At 43.6% G+C, this 19,359-nt stretch overlaps 1 protein-coding gene across 3 annotated transcripts in view; it reads left to right on the top strand.

The window, feature by feature from the left end:
* LOC109917987 (uncharacterized protein KIAA0513) overlaps window positions 1-19,359 on the top strand; it is a 123,166-nt gene that overhangs the window by 41,408 nt on the left and 62,399 nt on the right. For 2 of the 3 annotated variants that reach the window (XM_020517885.2, XM_048605543.1), the window contains exons 4-12: window positions 579-652; window positions 2,675-2,745; window positions 5,923-6,097; window positions 6,749-6,789; window positions 9,468-9,543; window positions 14,303-14,380; window positions 15,614-15,694; window positions 16,327-16,421; window positions 17,238-19,322. In XM_020517885.2, the coding sequence (XP_020373474.1) occupies window positions 579-652; window positions 2,675-2,745; window positions 5,923-6,097; window positions 6,749-6,789; window positions 9,468-9,543; window positions 14,303-14,380; window positions 15,614-15,694; window positions 16,327-16,421; window positions 17,238-17,287 (741 nt within the window). In that variant the 3' untranslated portion in view covers window positions 17,288-19,322. Of the gene's footprint in view, window positions 1-578; window positions 653-2,674; window positions 2,746-5,922; window positions 6,098-6,748; window positions 6,790-9,467; window positions 9,544-14,302; window positions 14,381-15,613; window positions 15,695-16,326; window positions 16,422-17,237; window positions 19,323-19,359 lie in introns of those variants that run through there. The other variant, XM_048605547.1, reaches the window with a different exon arrangement.

Consider the following 19,359-nt stretch of genomic DNA (forward strand, 5'->3'; position numbering starts at 1 on the left):
AGCAACCGAAAGTTGGGCCAACGCTGAGCAGGTTGAGGTTGTAGACTTGCTTGCTGAGCTGGTCGGTTTGCTTGTAAATGTTTCACCCTGCTAGTTAACGTCGTCAGTGTGCCTCCGGTGAAGTGTTATGTTCTGTCCCACTTGTTATTTATGTGCCTCGGTTTGCTGGGGTGGTTGGCATCACTTCCAGTTCTGTTTTTCAGAGGTTTGTTTATTGGGTCCAGTTCAACGTGTTTGTTGATGGAGTTCCGGTTAGAATACCAGGCCTCCAGGAATTCCCTGGCATGGCTCTCTTTGGCTGCTGCTATTATGGATATGTTGTCCCAGTCGAATTTGTGCCCTTCTTTCAATAATGCCCAAACTTTGGAATTCATGGTCGGTAAAGCATCTGGTGCTTGTGAAAGGCAAAACTCAACAGATTAGGCAACGTCTCTGCAGAGACAAACTGGATAACTGTCAGACGAACCTTCTCCCTGGGCTAATGTAAAACGTATGATGTACAGAATTGTGCAACTTGAACACTATAATAAAACCCTGTGATTATTTACTGAGAGGAAGTTCTTTTTTTCTCACTGCAGCGGTGCCATTCCAAATGTATCTCTGAGTATGCTTTCTACCGATTGGTACAGTCTTTTGCTGTTGTTCTGTTTGAGTGAGTATTGCTTTTACTACTTCTATGCAGGCCATGGGCATTCTCTTTCTATTTACCAAGTCTAACCAAAACTGTAGTCAAGTTTTAAATAAGTTGTGGGGCTGCAGTCATACTGAGTGACTCTGTGGTTCTGCCAGGTTCAGAAATGCCACTTGTGAGCAGTCTGTATTCTGCAGTGAAACACATTCTCAATCAAATCTCCTCTCAACTTTCTCTAAAGAGAACAGAACTAACCTCTCCAGGCTATCCATGTAACTGAAGTCTTTTCTCCATGGAAACATTCTCATGAATCTTTTCTGCACTCTCATAATGCTTCACATCCTCCTAAAGTGTAGTGCCCAGAACTGGACACAATACTCCAGCTGGAACTGATCCAGTGTTTTTAAAGATTTGGTATCATCACGTCTGCTCTGCCAAAAGGCAGACCTTTGACTCATCGTCTGTCATGTCTGTCCTTCATTTGCCAATAACTTTTTTCAATTTTCAGCATTGATATTCCCTTCCTTCCTCTTTTTCCAGGAAGTCTGTCTTTCATAACATTTCTCTCTAATTTTTTTCTTCTTAACAAGTGAGTCCTACCCTCACTCTGTCTGTTCTGAATTATGTTCAGCAAATTTCTTTAGTTACTCTCCGCAGCATTCCTTCACTTGTTACAATTTCTGTCCAATCGATTCTTTCCATTTTCCTCCAAACCCACATTTCAATGCTCTTTAGTAAGTTGATCTCTACCTGCCATAAGGTCCAACTCTCAGTTCTGCACAAATCAGAAATAATTTCCTGAGTTAAATACTAAATAAAGTCCCACCAGCATCCACGTCCAGAAGATCATCAGACACCTTTTCCGCCACCTCCAGTGAGATGCCACCACCAGACACTTATTTGCCTCCCCTCTCTTGTCCACCTTCCAAAGGGATCGTTCCCTCTGGGACATGCTGGTCCCTGCTCCCTGGACCCCACGGCGCCTTCCCCTGTAACCAGCAAAGGTGCAACTCCTGCCCATTTACGTCCTTCCTCCCCAGTATCCAAGGGCCCAAACATACCTTCCAGGTGAAGCAGCACTTCACCTGCTCTTCCCAGAATCTAGTCTACTGCAGTCGCTGCTCACAATGTGGTCTCCTCTACATTGGGGAAGCGAAGCGTGGGCTGGGTGACTGCTTCACACAACATCTACGTTCTGCTCGCGAGAAAGACCCTGAGCTACCTGTTGCCTGCCTGTTTAACACACCGCCCTGTTCCCTGGCCAACATCTCGATATTTAGCTTGCTGCAGTGTTCCAGCGAAGCTCAATGCAAGCTGGAAGAACAACACCTCATTTTCTGCCTGGGGACCCTGCAGCCCTCTGGACTCAATATTGAGTTCATTTTAGGGTCTAACTCTCCTATGTCCTAGCCCCCTACCCCACACACCACGCCTTGTTATTACATCGCCTGCCATTACACACCCCCTGTTAGTCACTAACAGTCCCCATTAACAACTATTCACCCTCCTAGCCAGATTGTTATCAACTCCTTTGTCTATCCAACTGCTCTTCTCTCTGTTTAGGCTCTATCTATCATTTACTCCCTACCCCATCCCCCTCCCTTTCTTCTGCATATAAACTGATGTTTTCCCAGCTTCAATCAGTTCTGAGGAAGGGTCACTGGACCCGAAACGTTAACTCTGATTTTTTCTTCACAGATGCTGCCAGACCTGCTGAGCTTTTCCAGCAACATCTGTTTTTGTTCCTGATTTACAGCATCCACAGTTCTTTCAGTTTTTAATTTCCTGAGTTACTTGTTGAGATTTCCAAATGGCTAGTGTCTCTTCTTACAAACTGCAGTCTTTCCCATCACTGTCTTTATTCTTACTTCTTTATTGCATTTTTCATCTGCAGATATTGTCCTCCAATATTTGAATTTTTGAACCTGTTCTGATTTTTTTTGCTTCTATATGTATGGGAATACTTCTTATGTGGTACATGGGATGTATAAATCTTTTGTAAATTATGTGAATATGGTCCAGGTTCTGGTGCTGTCATTACAGGTGCCACCAAATGGATGATTTTGGTCCTGCCAAGAATCTAATGACCATGTGCTTCACCTTCTATTACGTAGGTGAGTGGAAACAGCAGTTCCTGTCGGATCACACCGATGTTAGTAACACGATAACAAGGTGTAGAGCTGGATGAACACAGCAGGCCAAGCAGCATCAGAGGAGCAGGAACGCTGACGTTTCGGGCCTAGACCCTTCTTCAGAAATGGGGTAGTGGAAGGGGGTTCTGAAATAAATAGGGAGAGAGGGGGAGGCGGATAGACGATGGATAGAGGAGAGGATAGGTGGAGAGGAGACAGACAGGTCAAAGAGGCGGGGATGGAGCCAGTAAAGGTGAGTATAGGTGGGGAGTTAGGGAGGAGATATGTCAGTCCAGGGAGGACGGATAGGTCAAGGGGGCAGGATGGGGTTAGTAGGTAGGAGATGGGGATGGGGCTTGAGGTGGGAGGAAGGACAGGTTAGGGAGGCGGGGACGAGCTGGGATGTGGTAGGCGGAGGGGAGATTTTGAAGCTTGTGAAGTCTACATTGATACCATTGGGCTGCAGGGTTCCCAAGCAGAATGAGTTGCTGTTCCTGAAACCTTCGGGTGGCATTGTTGTGGCACTGCAGGAGGCCCAGGATGGACATGTCGTCTGAGGAATGGGAGGGGGAATTGAAATGGTTCGCGACTGGGAGATGCAGTTGTTTAGTGTGTAGTGTTAAGTATGTATGCAAATGTTTTCTAGGTGCTCTGCTATAAAAACCCTGCTAATGGACTCTAAACATCTTCCCCACTACTAATGTCAGACTCACTGGTCTATAATTCCCTATTTCCTCTCTAACTCCCATTTTAAATAGTGGGGTTACATTAGCTACCCTCCAATCTGTAGGAACTGCTCCAGAATATAAGAAATCTTAGAAGATGACCACCAATATATTCACTATTTCTAGGGCCACTTCCTTAAGTACTCCGGGTGGGGGCCATCAGGACCTGAGGATTTATCAGCCTTCAATCCCATCAATTTACACAACGCCATTTCTCTACTAAGTCAGATTTGCTTCATTTCCTCCCTGTTACTAAACCCTGTGTTCCCCATCATTTCTGGTATGTTATTTGTGTTCATCCTTTGTGAACACAGAAGTGAAGTATGAATTTAATTTTTATCAGCCATTTCTTTGTTCTCTGTTAGAAACTCCAGCTTTTTTGACCATAAGGTACCTATGTTAGTTTTCACCAGTCTTTTTCTCTTTACAGGTCTATAGAAACTGCTACAGCCAGTTCTTGCATTCCCTGAAAGCTTACTTTCATACAGTATTTTCCTCTTCTTAATCCCTTCGTCCTCCATTGCTGACTTCTAAACTGTTCCCAATTCTCAGGTTTCCCAATTTTGTTGCCAATTTGTATGCCTCTATTTTGCATTTAACGCTGCCTTGAACTTCCCTGGTAAGCTATGGTTCAGCCACTGTTTCTTTGCAGTCTTGCCCCTGACAGGAATAAGCAATCTTTGTCGTTTTCTTGTTTGCTCGTCGAATGTTTGCCATTGCCTATCCACTGTCAATAATATTTCCCAAGTCATCATAGCTAACTTACACTTCATCATATCATAGGTTCCCTTAATAAGACTCAGGACCCTAGTCTCAGAATCAACTACCTCACTCTCCATCTTGATGAGGTATTCTATCATATTGTTGTTGCTCATTCCCAAGGGCGCTCTCTCAACTACAATTACCAATTATTCTCTTCTCATTACATAGTAGTCAGTCTAGGATGGCCTCTTCTCTAACTGGTTCCTCAACGTATTGATCCAGAAAACCATCCTATGTACACTCTAGGAATTCCTCTTCTATGGTATTATGACTAATTTGATTCAACCAATCTAGATGTGATTAAAGTCCCCCATAATTATGGATGTTCACTTACCACACACATCTCTGATTTCCTGTTTAATGCCATTCCCGACATAATTAACATAGTTTTGTGGTCTATTTACCACCCTCACAAATGTTTTTTGTCCCCTGGTATTTCTCAATGGTGTTCTCTGTTTACAAATTTTCAAGTTGCAAGACAAGTTGAGAAAACTGTTAAAAACGTATGTAGGAATCCTGGCTTTATAAACAAAGACACAAATTGTTTAAACAAGGCAGTTATGCTAAGTGTCTATAACACTCTGGTTGGACTCCAGAGAGATGATAGTGTCCAATTCTGGGGACTGGCTTTAGGAAGGATGACAATGCCTTGGAGAGAGAACATGTGAGATTATCTGGAATAATGCTGTGGATGTTTAGTTATATGGAGAACCTGGGATTGTTCTTAGGCCAGAGAAGATTTAGGAGAAATTTAACAGAAGAGTTCAAATGCTTTGAACCAAGACTAACTAAGTCCCTGAGAAGTGAGTCATTAACCAGAGCATGCCTACTTTACGCGACTGAGATTTCTTTTACACAGTAAGTCATTATGATCTGGATTGTCCTGCTTGAAAGTGCAGTGGAAGCGAATTTAGTTGTAACTTTCAGAAATGGTTGGATAAATGTGTATAAAGGAACTGTCCAGGTCTCTGAGATAGTAGGAACTGCAGATGCTGGAGAATCTGCGATAACAAGGTGTAGAGCTGGATGAACACAGCAGACCAAGCAGCATCAGAGGAGCAGGAAGGCTGACGTTTCAGGCCTAGACCCTTCTTCAGAAATTCTTCTTATCCAGGTCTCTGCCCACTTTCAGGGTTGAGGTGGAAACCCTCCACTTACTCAACAGGAACCTGAAATGTTGGAACTTGCAAGGCCATGGACCAGGCGCTGATCAGTGAGATCAGGAAGAGAGGTGGCACAATGGCTCAGTCGCTAGCACTGCTGCTTCACAATGATAAGGTTAGGGTTGGTGCCAGGGACTCAGCTTTGAGCCCAGCCTTGGATGATTGTGTCACATTTGCATGTCCTCCCCATGTCTGCGTGGGTTTCTTCTGGGTGCTCCAGTTTCCTCCCACAGTCCAAAGGTGTGCAGGTTAAGTGGATTGGCCATGCTAAATTGCCCATAGTATCCAGGGATGTGCAGGCTAGGTGGATTGGACATGGGAAATGTGGGGTTACAGGGATAGGGTAGGGGACTGGATCTGGTGGGATACTGTCCAGGCAGTCGGTGCAAACACAATGGGCCGAATGGCCTCTTTCTGCACTTTAGGAATTCTATGATTCTCACCCAGCCTAACACTGCCCAGTCCTTTCAGTAGCTGTGTATGGTAAGCCTTGTCTTTCTGCTGTCCAGGCAAATCCTATCCAAATGTGTCAAACCTGAAGGCAAAAGAAGATGACTCCAGTGTGAAAGCAGCCAACAGCTGGCTGACAGAGAAACGAGATCTCGCTGCATTATTACTGAAAAACACTGAAAATGTGAAGGGTTTCTTTGGGGGTCTGGAGAAGAAGCTGAAGCTGAAGAATGAGTGAGTATTTTTCATTCTTCCAAGGCACTGAGGAGCAAACGTGGCCCCAATCCCTTTGTATATCCCCGCAATGACATTGCAGCTGGAATGTGTTTCCAATGTAATGTGTTTGATTAGAGTGATATTAAAATCATAGCTCATCTGAAATTGAAATGGAAGTTACCCCAGAACATTGATGTATGATATGTCCTCCGCCATGCATTTGTATTTTGCATAGCCACTACATCAGCTATGCTCAGTTCTTCAGACACTTGGCTTTAAGTGAAAGTTCTGATTCCATAGCTCCAACATTAATCTGTGCCTGTGTGTTGGCACGTGTGCTACATTGTCACAGCGCTCTCTTTCAGATACAACCTGTCAGTCTCTGCCTCTTATGGGATTTTACTGGGTGCAAGAAGGGCACTGTTTCAGGTTAATTGGGAATGGAACTGAGAGGAATTTTTCCAGTACCTATTAAATTTCTGCCCTGTGGAAGATGTGTCCATGTCTGCTCCAAGTATGTTCACAACCATAAGCAGGATATCTGACCTTGGGAGCTGAACAAGGTTGCTGACAGCTGATTGTTATTTTAATGCTCCTGTGGGGTAAATGGTGAGAGGGGAGTTTCAGGGGCATGGCCACTAAGTTACTTGTTTACTTCTTATGTTCTAGAGACACGCAAAACCAGACTCGGGAGAAGTCCAGTGAGAATGGTAAGTGGCTTCCATGAGGATTGTCTCTTAAAGTGCTTCAAGTTCCAGGTTCAGCTGCTTTAGTTCAGGTGTATGATCTGTGACACACAATAGTGTGGTTTGTTTGTTAGCCCACAAGATTGCACTCACAGTAGATGACTTGTAAACCATGCAAACATACCGCAGACAAAGGGATGATGATGGCAAGCTCCCTAACTTTGCCAGGCATCGGCGGACAAAAAAACGAAGAGGTACACCTGTACGGAGTCTTTGTAAACAAGAATTATCCTGACAGCTTTGTCTGCTGATGCCTGGCAAATAAACAACACCAAGAAAATGCTGTACACCCCAACACACTGGCCACCCTACCCTATGTTAGAAACACAACAGAACTGACTACAAGACTCCTACAACCTCTTGGAATAAGGATAGCACACAAACCAACAACCACACTTCGCCAGTTACTCTCAAAGACAAAAGACCCTATAACCACAATGAGCAGGACAAATGTGATATACAAAATACCAGGCAGCAACTGCGAGAAACACTACATAGGACAGACAGGCAGGAAACTCGCCACCAGGATACATGACCACCAACTTGCAGCAAAACGGCATGACTAACTCGTCCTCATTTCAGTACACTCCAACATATAAGGATATCAGTTTAACTGGGACAAAGTTACAGTACTAGGCCAAAGCAAGGCAAAGACAAGCATGAGAATTCCTGGAAGCCTGGTTTTCAACCACCGATGCGATAAACAAACATGTTGAAATAGACCCCATCTACATACCACTCTGGTACAAAACTGGAAACATGATAGACCGGACCATACAAATTCAGAGTGAGAGAACAACAGTCCTTCGACAATGTCACCTAGAAGGGAGATGAAACGTTTGCGTGAAAACCAGTCAGCTCAGCAAACCAACCAACAATTCCAGACTCAGGAGCCTCTACTGAAAGGATTAGGGAACAATTTAACTGAGACCATCAAAATTTAGTAGTTTTGATAGAAAAAGTAAACTGTTTCCAGTGACAGGAGAGTTGATAACTGGGGACACATTAGGGTTATTAGAAAAACAATTTCAGGAAGAGGAGATTAGCTTTGGTTACACAGTATGTTGTGAGCTGGAACATGCCTTAAAGCAATGGAAGCAGATTTAACAACAACTTTCACGAGAACTGGATACCTAATCCTCAAACAGGAAAGATTTGCAGGGCTGAGAGGAGATAGTTCTTTCATAGAGCTTGCACAGATGTATTGGGCTGAATGAGCTCCTATGCTGTGTCATTATGATATTAGGGCTGCCTAGGGGTAAGTACTGATGTTGACTGTCAACAGATACAAGGTTCTTGCTTCCTGTGTGGTTCTGGACAAAGTTTGCAGGGCGTGGGGCACATTTCCATGTCACTCTGGAAGGGAGCCCATTCAAATGGATGGATGGAAAGGGCAGTAATAATGTGCACTATCACTAGAGAATAGATACAGTTCATTGTATAGTTGTGAATTACAGGTGCCAAGCTTGCATTGCCTCCTTGGTGTCAGGGTCAAAAGAAGCTCTTCTGGCTAAAAAAGAATTCTGTTGTTGTTAGAAAAATTGGAGTAGTAGGGATTTTGATTTAAGGGGCCTTGGGGCCAGAACTGGTGAAATAGGAAACTGCACCTGGAATGGTTTCATCTAAACTGGCAAGGTTCACTGGGGCAGGAGGAAGGATTTTAAACTGATGAAGTGAGGAGGGGCTTAGTTTGGGAGAATTCAGGAAGGGTACATTCAAAAGAAATCTCAGAATTGCTGAGGCTGGATATAGAGCAGTAACGATTTGGGTGAAAACCAGCAAAGTGGACCAGGGAATGACAGAGAGCTTAACGCATAATGATGCATTAGTGATGAGGGAAACATCGGGGAAAGTGGAGGGGAAATTATAAAGCTAAAGGTATATTTTGTTTGGGACAAAATAGATGACTTAATAACCTAGATTGAAATTAATGGGATGACCTAATAGATATTGTGGAGATAAGATTCAGGATATGTGACTTCTTTGTTAAGAGAGACAAAACGAAAAAGGAGGAGGTCTAGCCCTGATAACATGTCCCGTTTAGGGGATTTTTCTGACTGAGGGTTGTGAGACTTTGAACTCACTTCCTGAAAAGGTGGTGAAAGCAGAATTGTTAAATATTTTTAAAGCAAAGTTAGATTCTTGATAGATAAGATGGTGAAAAGTTATTGCAGGGTAAGTGGAATCGTGAAGAAATCAGATCAGCCATGACCTTATTGAATGCTAGAACAGGCTTGAGGAGCCGAGTGGCCTTCTCCTGTTATGTTTGCAATCAGCAGTTTTTATTGCTGTGAGCTGTGGATTTTTGGCCGTTGTGTATTTAAGATGTAGGCCTTTAACCATGTTTTTGGCAATCTGCATGAATAACAAATGCTTTGCTTTATCAGCCTCTTGAAGAGGCTGAGGATGTTTCATTTCATTAATAATGCTATATGAATACAACTTGCATATCATGTCAGATTGATGCTAAGATTCATGGCCTACAATGCAAAGCTGTATGTATAAGATCAGCCATCTTCTTGAAAGGTGGAGCATGCTGGAGGGGCTGAATGGCCTACTCGTATTTCTTATCTTTTTACCTGCGTCTTTAATGAAGAGTACAGCAGAAAGTAATGATGTGTTTTTGTTTTTCCTGCCCTCAGTGAAAATGGAATGTTTGGAGGAGAGGAAAGGGGAAAAAATATACCTGTACACACACCTGAAGCTGCAGCCTATCTGGTAATTTTCTTTCCTAATGTTTCAGTAAATTCCTGATTTAAAAGGTGAGAATAAGAGTCTCTGCAGTGACAATCTGACAGTATACTGCATGTTGTATATGCATATTACACTCCACACTTCTCAGCACAACACCTAATTTTGTAGTACTGGGAGATTAGAGAGAGGACAGCACTGAGGGAGTGGCGTGTCATCAGAGAGTCAGTGCTGAGGGAGCACCGCACTGTCGGAGGGTCAGTGCTGAGGGAGCGCTGCACTGTCGGAGGGTCAGTGCTGAGGGAGTATTGCAGTATCTTTTTAAAATATAATGTATGTATGTTTCTGTTTAACAGAAGTTTTCAGTATTGTGAGGAGCCTGGATAGAATAGATGGGGATAAACTGCTCCTATTCATAAACAAATTGAGAAGCACAGGGCACAGACTTAGAGCTGTGTAAATGAGGCAATTGTGAGTTGAGAAAATCTTTCTCACACAGCAAGCGATTGGTCTGGAATGCACTGCCTGGATATGCAGTGGAGGTATTTCAGCTGAGGCATTCAAAAGTATATGGATGATTACTAAGACGGAAATAATGTGTAGGAGTATGGCAGATGGTAATGATGGGCCAAGTGGCCTTCTACTGTGATTCTGTATACAGTATTCAAAGAATGTTTTGTTTTCATCAATATTTTATGACAGGTGAACTATTACATATCTCCTTGCTGGATGTGGCACCTTATCCTAACTCATGACTTGACACACTTTGGGCTGTGGTGGAGATGTGAAAAGCACTTTGTAAATGAGTGCTCAGTCCTACCTGAGGGTTGTAGTTGATTGTCATTCACTGTTTGAGAGCTACACCCAGTGATGGTTCTATTCTGGGCATAGTGTTGAATCTTTTTTTTCCTTTATTCATTCACAGGATGAGGGCGTTGCTGGCTAGGCAGCATTTATTGTCCATCCCTAATTACCCAGAGGGCAGTTATGAGTCAACCACATTGCTCTGGGTCTGGATTCACATGTAGGCCAGACCAGGTATGGATGGCAGTTTCCTTCCCTAAAGGACATTAGTGAATCAGATGGGTTTTTCCAACAACTGGTCATCATTAGACTCTTAATTCCAGATATTTATTGAGTTCAACCTGGGATTTGAACCTGGGTCTCCAGAACATCACCTGGATCTCTGGATTAACAGTCCAGCGATAATACCACTAAGCCATCGCCTCCCCCTAAATCCAGACCAGACCTCTGACCCAGAGTCAGAGGTCAGTTGTTCAATTCCAAGTCATACTGTCTGAAAAATAACCATTCAATGCCACTCTCAGTTCCCTGTCATTCAACCAACTGACCCTCCAGCTGCTTGCCATTTCAATAAACCACCTTACTCTCGTGCTAACATTTCTGTCCTGGGCCTGCTATCGCAGAAGCTGGAGGAGCAACAAATAACTTTTTGCTGAGGTGCTTTACAGCCTTCGGGACTCAGAATCATTGCATCATCGAATCAGACAGTGCCGGAGAAGCCCTTCAGCCCATTACATTTGCACTGACAAAAAATTACTCTAAATCTTCACAAGTCCTACATTCCAGCACTTTGTCCATAACCTTGAATGTTGTGACAGGTCAAGTGTTCATCCAAGTACTTTTCTAAAGGTTGTGAAGTTTCCTGCCTTAATTACCTTCCGAGGCAATGCATTCCAGACCTCCGCCATCCTCTTGAATGAAAAAGAATTCCTCAAACCCCAAACAAACCTCCTACTTTCCACCTTAAAATTATGCCTCTTTGTTATTGACCCTTCAACTAAAGGGAACAGCTGCTTTCTGTTCACCCTCCATGTTAGAAAACATAGAACATAGAACAGTACAGCACAGTACAGGCCCTTCATCCCACGATGTTGTGCCAAACTTTTACCCTAATCCTAAGGTCAGTCTAACCTCCACCCCTACATTTATACTATCATCCATATGCCTACCTAATAGCCGCTTAAATGCCCCTAATGAGGTCGACTCCACTACCCTCTCCGGCAATGCATTCCACGCCCCGACCACTCTCTGAGTAAAGAACCTACCTCTGACGTCTCCCCTATATCTACCTCCACTCACTTTAAAACTATTCCCCCTCGTAATAGCTGCCTCTACCCTAGGAAGAAGTCCCTGGCTGTCCACTCTATCTATACCTCTGATCATTTTGTACACCTCTACCAAGTCAAATGTTCACCCAATAATCTTACAAATCCCTATCAGGTACCTTCTCAACCTTCTCTGCTCTAAAGAAGACAACCCAAGATTATCTGGCCTTTCTTATAGCAAAACTACCCCAACCCCAGCAACATCCTGGTGAATCTTTTCTGCACCCTCTCCAGTGCGGTCATGTCCTTCCTACAGTGCGGTGTCCAGAACTGCACACAGTACTGCACCTGTGGCCTAATTAAAGTTTTGTAAAGCTCCAATATGACATCCCTGCTCTTATGATCTATGTCACAATTGATTAAAGGTAAGTGTCCCGTGTGACTCCTTCGCTACCCTATTAACCCGTTCTGCCATCTCTAGTGATCTGTGAACAAACACCCCAAGGGCCCTCTGTTCCTCTGAGCTTTCAAGTCTACCACCATTCATTGAGCACTCCATTGTCTTGTTACTTCTTTCAAAGTGCATTACCTGATGCTTAGTGGGGTTAAATTCCATCTGCCACTGATCTGCCCATCTGACCAATCTGTCTATATCCTCCTGTAACCTAAGACCTTCTTCCTCACTGTCAACTACCCAGCCGATCTTCACATCATCTGCAAACTTACTTATCATTCCCCAACATTTTCTTCTATATTGTTCATATATATATGAAACAAACTATAATGGACCCCTCTGTCTCCCACTGCTAGGCTAATTTTGGATCCAATTGGAAAGTTACCCCCAGATCCCTTGTGCTTTTACCTTCTTTATTACTTAGTAAGTTCAGAGCATGAGCTCTGTGCTTCAATTTGATTATAACCATCTTCCCCACCAAAACAGCACCTGTTTTCTCCTGTTTGTATCTATGATTTGCACCTATTTAACATCTCTATATTTTCTTTACTCCTTTAGCACTCCCTTTGTTATTTGCTCTGAGTACTGTCACCTCATTTGAATAGAATAGAATAGCAATTTATTGTTTTGTATTTTTACAATAAATACGGTGAAAATTTTTATAAGTCGCTATACCACGGTGCCTGCATTAGTGACATAAGTCCTGGATAAGAACAAAAGCTAAAAATTAAGGCAAAGTTCATCTCAGATCAGTTGTTCCAGACTCTGTCTTTCCCTGCCTCTTTCAACACCATATTCCAGCCCTTCTCAGTTCTGAAGAAGAGTCATAACTTTTTGGGGCTCGAAACATTAACTCTGTTTCTCTCTACACAGATGCTGCCTGATCTGCTGAGTTTCTCCAGCATTTTCTTTTTCAATTTCACATTCATGCTGTTACTGTGCTTTTTATTCCATTAGTTTACCTTTGATGATGAGCTTGTTATGTGACACTTTATCAGATGTTTTTTGGTTGGTGGACTGTGAGGTGGGAAGTTGTGGAGGAGAGGTCTCGAGGAGATGAGGTCTGTGACAGTCCTGGAAACAACAGCCTGGTGCCCAGGGATGAGACCATGAACTAGACGTAGATTAGAGGAAGTGTCTAGGTGGATGCACAAGCCAGGTGACAATGGTGCCACCCGACAGCAGGTTTGATAGTAAGGTCAGGGTTGGACCTAAATTGCAGCAATTTCAGAGGGAAACAGGTTAGAGCAGGGGAGTGAGCAGAGAAATGAGGGTGCCAATGTCACATTGGCACTTCCTGATGAATAGATCAAAATGTAGGCAATAGGCCAAAGGGAGAGGGTCCAAGTTGAAGAGTATGAGAAGTAGGTGAGGGAGTCCAGGCACAGGGAGAGATCTTCTCTTAAAGGAAGTGGATATGGGGGTGAAGGCGATGGAGGAAGAGATCAGCATCATGTTGCACCTGGAATTCGTTGAGGTGGTGGCATAAGGGGGTGAAGTTAAGTTCTTTGATAAGCAAAGATTGTTCAGCATCAGAGAGGGGAAAGTCAGACAGAATGGTGAATACATGACAAGTAATAGGATGAGATGAAGGGATAGAATCAGAGGTAAGGGGCTGGAAAGAAGGATCAAAGGGACTTGGTACCCCTGCTTACAGTGCTGCCTGTTCTTGTGGCTTTGGATGTGCGGGTCTCTATCTCTTCATCTCAGTTTTTAAGAAATGCAATTAATAAGATTCTTGTGGGATTGCACAGGTTAGTCAGGGGCTGAAAGGGAAGGGCTGTTTAATGTTTCACAGACCCTGTGCTAATGAGTGGTTTCTACGCTACTGAGTCAAAAACCATCTCCAGTTGTAACTGCATGAGGTAACAGCCCCTGGATGCATGTCTGCAGCAAATCTCAGTAGTTTGGGGAACTTTGGCTGAGAGTTACAGCTGGAGGCTAAGCTGCAATGCATCAGGGAAGGAAATCTCACCTGGACATTTTACAACAGGGTGAGGCAGTGGCCCTGTGGTATTGTTGCTTGATTATTAATCCTGAGACCCAGGTAGTGTTCTGGGGTCTTGGGTTCAAATCCTGGAATTAAGAATCTAATGAATTCAGATGGACCACCTGGCATTGGAAATGACAATGGAAAAAATAGCCCTGTCAAAACCATCTGGCAATATAGAAGATATGGTCAATTTCTCTTTCAATCCCTGTGGCAGTAACACGTGAATAGTTTGACCTGTGTGGACTGACTCTGTTCTCTGCTACATGGCAGGCACACCCTGAGGTTTTGGAATGCTGCCTTCTTTGATGCAGTTCACTGCGAGCGGAAGAAGAGATCACCAACAACCAGGTATGAGACTGACCCTGCTTTAAAAATAATTTTAAATTGACCTGTCTGACACCATCTCCACGACAAAAATCCAGACTGTCTGGCCACAGGTAGGAACAAGTCCACTGCGCCACAGAGTATCCTCAGATCTGGCTTAATGTTCACACTTAGCGCTTGGGTGTAGTACTTTCCTCTCTCTCACTTGTAAAAGGGGCCAGGAGAAGGAGCTAATGTGTGAATGTGTAACCATTGGGGGAAGCTGGAGAAACAGAGCTGTGCTCCAGAGTGTTAGTGCACTGTATGAGAGTGTGTGGTATTTGGTGCACTGCTGGAGGCCACTCAATGGGTCTATAGGACATTAATTGCTCCTCCTCCTCCTGGCTTGCCGTGACTGTAATCAGTTCACTGAGCACCAGGCAGTGATGAAGCCTGGAATTCCCACGGATGGCCCAGTGACACTATACCTGCCCAAATACTGAGAGGACTTAAATGGCGAGTTTGACCCAGGAGCTGTCAATAATATATTATTGTTTAAAGCCCAGCGTGGGCAAATGGCAGACTAGATTGGGACAGCTATTGGGAAGGATTTGGAAATTCGAGTACATGACCGTCCAGTTGCGTTCAATGATTACACCTTGTTATTTTCCTTTTCCATGTTTCACCTGGCAAGTGGCTAGACTGACCCAATGATTATCAGTGACAGAAGGCTGCAGTCTGAGCCTGACACTCAGGAAGGAGGGAGGGAGGGAGCAAAGAAAGGAAGCTGTGGTTTGACGGGTCAGGTGTCGGTCTCACCTAGTCATAGGAAAGGAGGTCACGATAAGGGTTGAGGAGCAAACTAAGGTAAAGGTTTGGGGTCTGACGGAGCTCTCTAACTCCTCTTGACTCTCAAATATTGCTGGCAAAGTCCTCACTCACTTTATCCACTGCTCCTTCAGCTGTTTTGCAGTTGGATTTTCTGATCAGTAGGAAAAACAGCAATTGTGTGGATGCAGAGGGTTAATTAGCGTCCTGCCCACTGTGGGTTTATTACTGAACCCTAGGAGAGCTGTTTGAGGGAATTTGTGCTGTTTCACAGCCCTGCTACCCCCACCCCTCTCACGCACTTGTTTGCATGCACACACACACACACACACACTCACTCCCGCTGTCTCGCACACCCACTGTCATTCGTACAGTCTCTCCCTTACACGCACACATGCACGTGCACACCTGCTTCATGTTACATTTAACATGTTAATTCTGCCCTGACAGGGAGAAATGGTGTCACATGACTGCAGAGGAGCGTGACGACAGCCATCGCTTTAATGAGAATATTGCCTTTGGACAACTTGGGTAAGAGCTGCCTGTGGGAGTTGGGGGGTGCAGGGAGGATGAACATGAGGCAATACTGGGGAGTGATATTAAATAGCCAATTATCGTGGGGACTGGAGGATTGTACATCAGACCCGGAGGTAAATCCCTGCTGCTTTAGACTATTTTGATCGAGGATGTTGCCAAGTTGGAGGGTTTGAGCTATAGGGAAAGGCTGAATAGGCTGGGGTTATTTTTCCTGGAAGGTCAGAGACTGAGGGGTGACCTTATAGAGGTTTATAAAATCGTGAGGGGCACGGATAGGATGAATAGTTAAACTCTTTTTTTTTCGCAGGGTAGGGCAGTCCAAAACTAGACATTATAGTTTTAAGGTGAGAGGGGAAAGATTTAAAAAGGATCTGAGGGGCAACTTTTTTCACGCATGTGCGGCTATCTGGAATGAGCTGTCAGAGGAAGTGGTGGAGGTGGATACAATTGCAACATTTAAAAGGCATCTGGACGGGTATCTGAATAGGAAAGGTTTAGAGGGATATGGGCCACTCGCTGGCAAATGGGACTAGGTCAGTTTAGGATATTTGGTCGGCATGGATAAGTTGGACCAAAGGGTCTTTTTCCATGCTGTATGACTGTATGTTTTTGTTCTTTTGCTGCAGGACTTTTACACACAACATGTTAGCTTTTGGACTAAGCAAGACACTGTGCAGCGACTTCCTGAAGAAGCAATCTGTGATTGGGAACCTGAACCAAGGTGAGAGGAACAAGGCAGGATTGGCCTGAGGCATGGTTTGATTCAAACTGTGACAACACTGCTCTCATTCCAGCTTTGGAAGCAGAGTCCGTTCAGCTTGATGCGATGAAGGTTTCTTTTCTCTGAATCCAACTGCTCAAAATTTATACTCTAATTTGATTTAAAAGTGTTAACTTTGCAATCTGATCGAAGACTGAGAAATTATAAATGTAGGGTGTATACAAGGGATGAATGCTAATATGGGGTTATTTGGAAAATATTGAGTCAGAAGTCACACAACACCAGGTTATAGTCCAACAGGTTTATTTGAAAACACAAGCTTCCAGAGCACTGCTGCTTCATCAGGTGAAGTGGAGGAAAGTGCACAGGCACAGAATATATAGGTGAAGAGATAATGGCAAGATAATTCCAGGTAATTGAGTGGCCAATGGTGACTTCTGACTTTGTCCACCCTAGTCTGACACTGGCACCTCCGCATCGTGGAAAATACAGAGGGAGCTTTACTCTGTATCTAATCCTGTTGTACCTGTCCTGGGTGTGCTTGATGGGAACAGTGTTGAGGGAATTTTACTTTCAGTTTAAAAGAGTAGAGTCCGATTTACTTTGATCTAACCCCACACTTTCCCTGTGCTGGTGCATGTTTGGGAAACAGGGTAGAGGTAGCAGTACTCTTTACCTAACACTGTGCTGTACTAATCCTGAGAGTGCTTGATGGGGACAATGTAGAGAGAGCTTTACTTTGAGCTCTACCTAGCCAGGGCATGTTTGATGAGTGGAGTTTTGGTCTAACCAGAGTTGTATATTTGAATTTTGCAGAGCAGTACCAGTTGCTTTGTGATCACATTGAACAGATGACAGTGGAGTGAAGAACTGGAATGAAGAACAGTCTTGAACAGCAACAACAGCTGATAGCTTATGTCCTCCAACTGACATCTTGCGCCAGTAACAACTCTGATAGTGAGCTTGTTGCAGTTAGTGTGGTTACATGGGGTGGATGTGCCAATGCGTCTGACTTGCTTTATAGTGATTATCCTGTTCTGCTGGATGCCATGGGCTATTTGTTGTGTACTCTGCTGGCGGATGGACACAATCAACCATTTCAGAAACTAAGTGTATCTATTTAACATGAGTTATAGATGAACAGTGTTGGATCCACAGTTTGTCTTGTAGCCATAATTTCACTGCATTTAATATTCTTAAGGAATGGGATGATGCAAACATTTTTTGTTAAAGCTGTAAAGATGGTGAGGAGCATATTGGCACATTTGCCTTTGCTATGCCATGGACGGTATTTATGCTGCACTGCCTCTTTTCTGTATCTCCAGGTTTCTGCCTTATTTTAATGTTGTATGTGTGTTTGTGATGTTTTGTTTGTCAGGGATTACTTGTTTCCACTTTTGGATTAATGTTTGGGTATAGCAGCTGAGCATGGAGCTACCTTCTCCTCCATCAATGAGATTTTGGAGGAGAAGTGATTAATTTCTTCCACTGTCAAGTCCCAGGATCTCTCTATTCTAGTACATTGTCAGTGTGCCTCTACCATGTGGAACAGCAACTTGGAGTGTTTTCAGACTGTTACATTGAGTTTTTTCTTGCATCCAATTGGCAACTGAGACCACAGTTTTACAACGGAGTGAAGACACAAGCTCCGAAATCTCATGCTCCATTTTAAACATTGATTAGGTGATGATCTGTCACTCAGTGACATTTATACAAACAATGAAGACCTCAAAGGGTATAACATACACTACTTTTTCAGTCATTGTATTTAATAAGAGGCTCGTAAGTTGCTGGAGAAACTCGGCAGGTCTGGCAGCATCTGTGGAAAGAAAAAGAACTAACATTTCAAGTCCAGTGATCCTTTTTCAGAACTCAAACTTGCCTGACTGTGTCCTGCATTAAAAGAATGAACATCTGTCCCAGGATAATTGTTGTCCATCGCACCTCGTTCCCTCAGGCTGCTGTGGATGAGATTTATGAACCTGTCTCCTCATTATTTAACTTTCTGCCCATTCTGTTTGATGTATTCATACTTGTAATGTTTACATTTCTATATCAGTATCCAAATGCTGTTTTCTATAGCTAACACTGTTTAATTCAACATACCGTTATGTTTCAAATGTGACATGTTTGAAAGATCCAGTCTTGTCTGTTCTATTTCTGCTCTGAGAGTCCGGAGCTGATCATTGCTGATGATTTCATATTGAACATGAGACTGGGATGACTTCCTGATGGGTAAATAAGAGATTCCACTCCCACATCATACATATTGCAGCTCAGTAAATGCTGTGCTCGACACATTTCCTCTCAGTGGCTGCAGATCTGGTAAAATACAACCTAGTTTCATAGAATACCAAATCAGTGCCAGATTTCCTCCAACCAGCCCTGGTATTTTGGAACCAGAGGCAGCTCGAGCAGCATCACTGTTCCACAAGCAAGTTGGTTTTTACTTCTTGGCCTGATTGTACTGTCTGCCAACACCATGCTGACTCTGAAGGAAATCTGAGCACAAAGTGATTGGTGGGATCATCCTTTCCAAGATACATCACACAAAAGAGAAAAAAGCAAATATTGAGCCAGGAATTTTAAGCGTTATCACTTTTTTAAAGAAATCAGTACTGTGCTATAATGGGCAGAATTATCTCTAGTTGAGTTTTAATAGTAAATTGTCTGCAATAAGCTGAAGGTCAATGTTCTTTAATAATCTGTTACTTGTGATCAGTATGTATTTAGGCAGCTGAATGCTCTACTCTTTATATCATCAGGGTGGAAGTTTGCTGCCACTGTGTGTCACTGCACTGTAGTGTCATGTGTGGGAGCAGAGCTTCAGATAGCTCTCTAGTGTTTTCATGTACCACTCCCAGAGCCAGATGCGCATTTGCTTTAAGATAACAAGGTGTAGAGCTGAATGAACACAGCAGGCCAAGCAGCATCATAG

The sequence above is a fragment of the Rhincodon typus genome, chromosome 15 (genome assembly GCF_021869965.1).
Source record: "Rhincodon typus isolate 14 chromosome 15, sRhiTyp1.1, whole genome shotgun sequence".
Classification (NCBI taxonomy): domain Eukaryota; kingdom Metazoa; phylum Chordata; class Chondrichthyes; order Orectolobiformes; family Rhincodontidae; genus Rhincodon; species Rhincodon typus.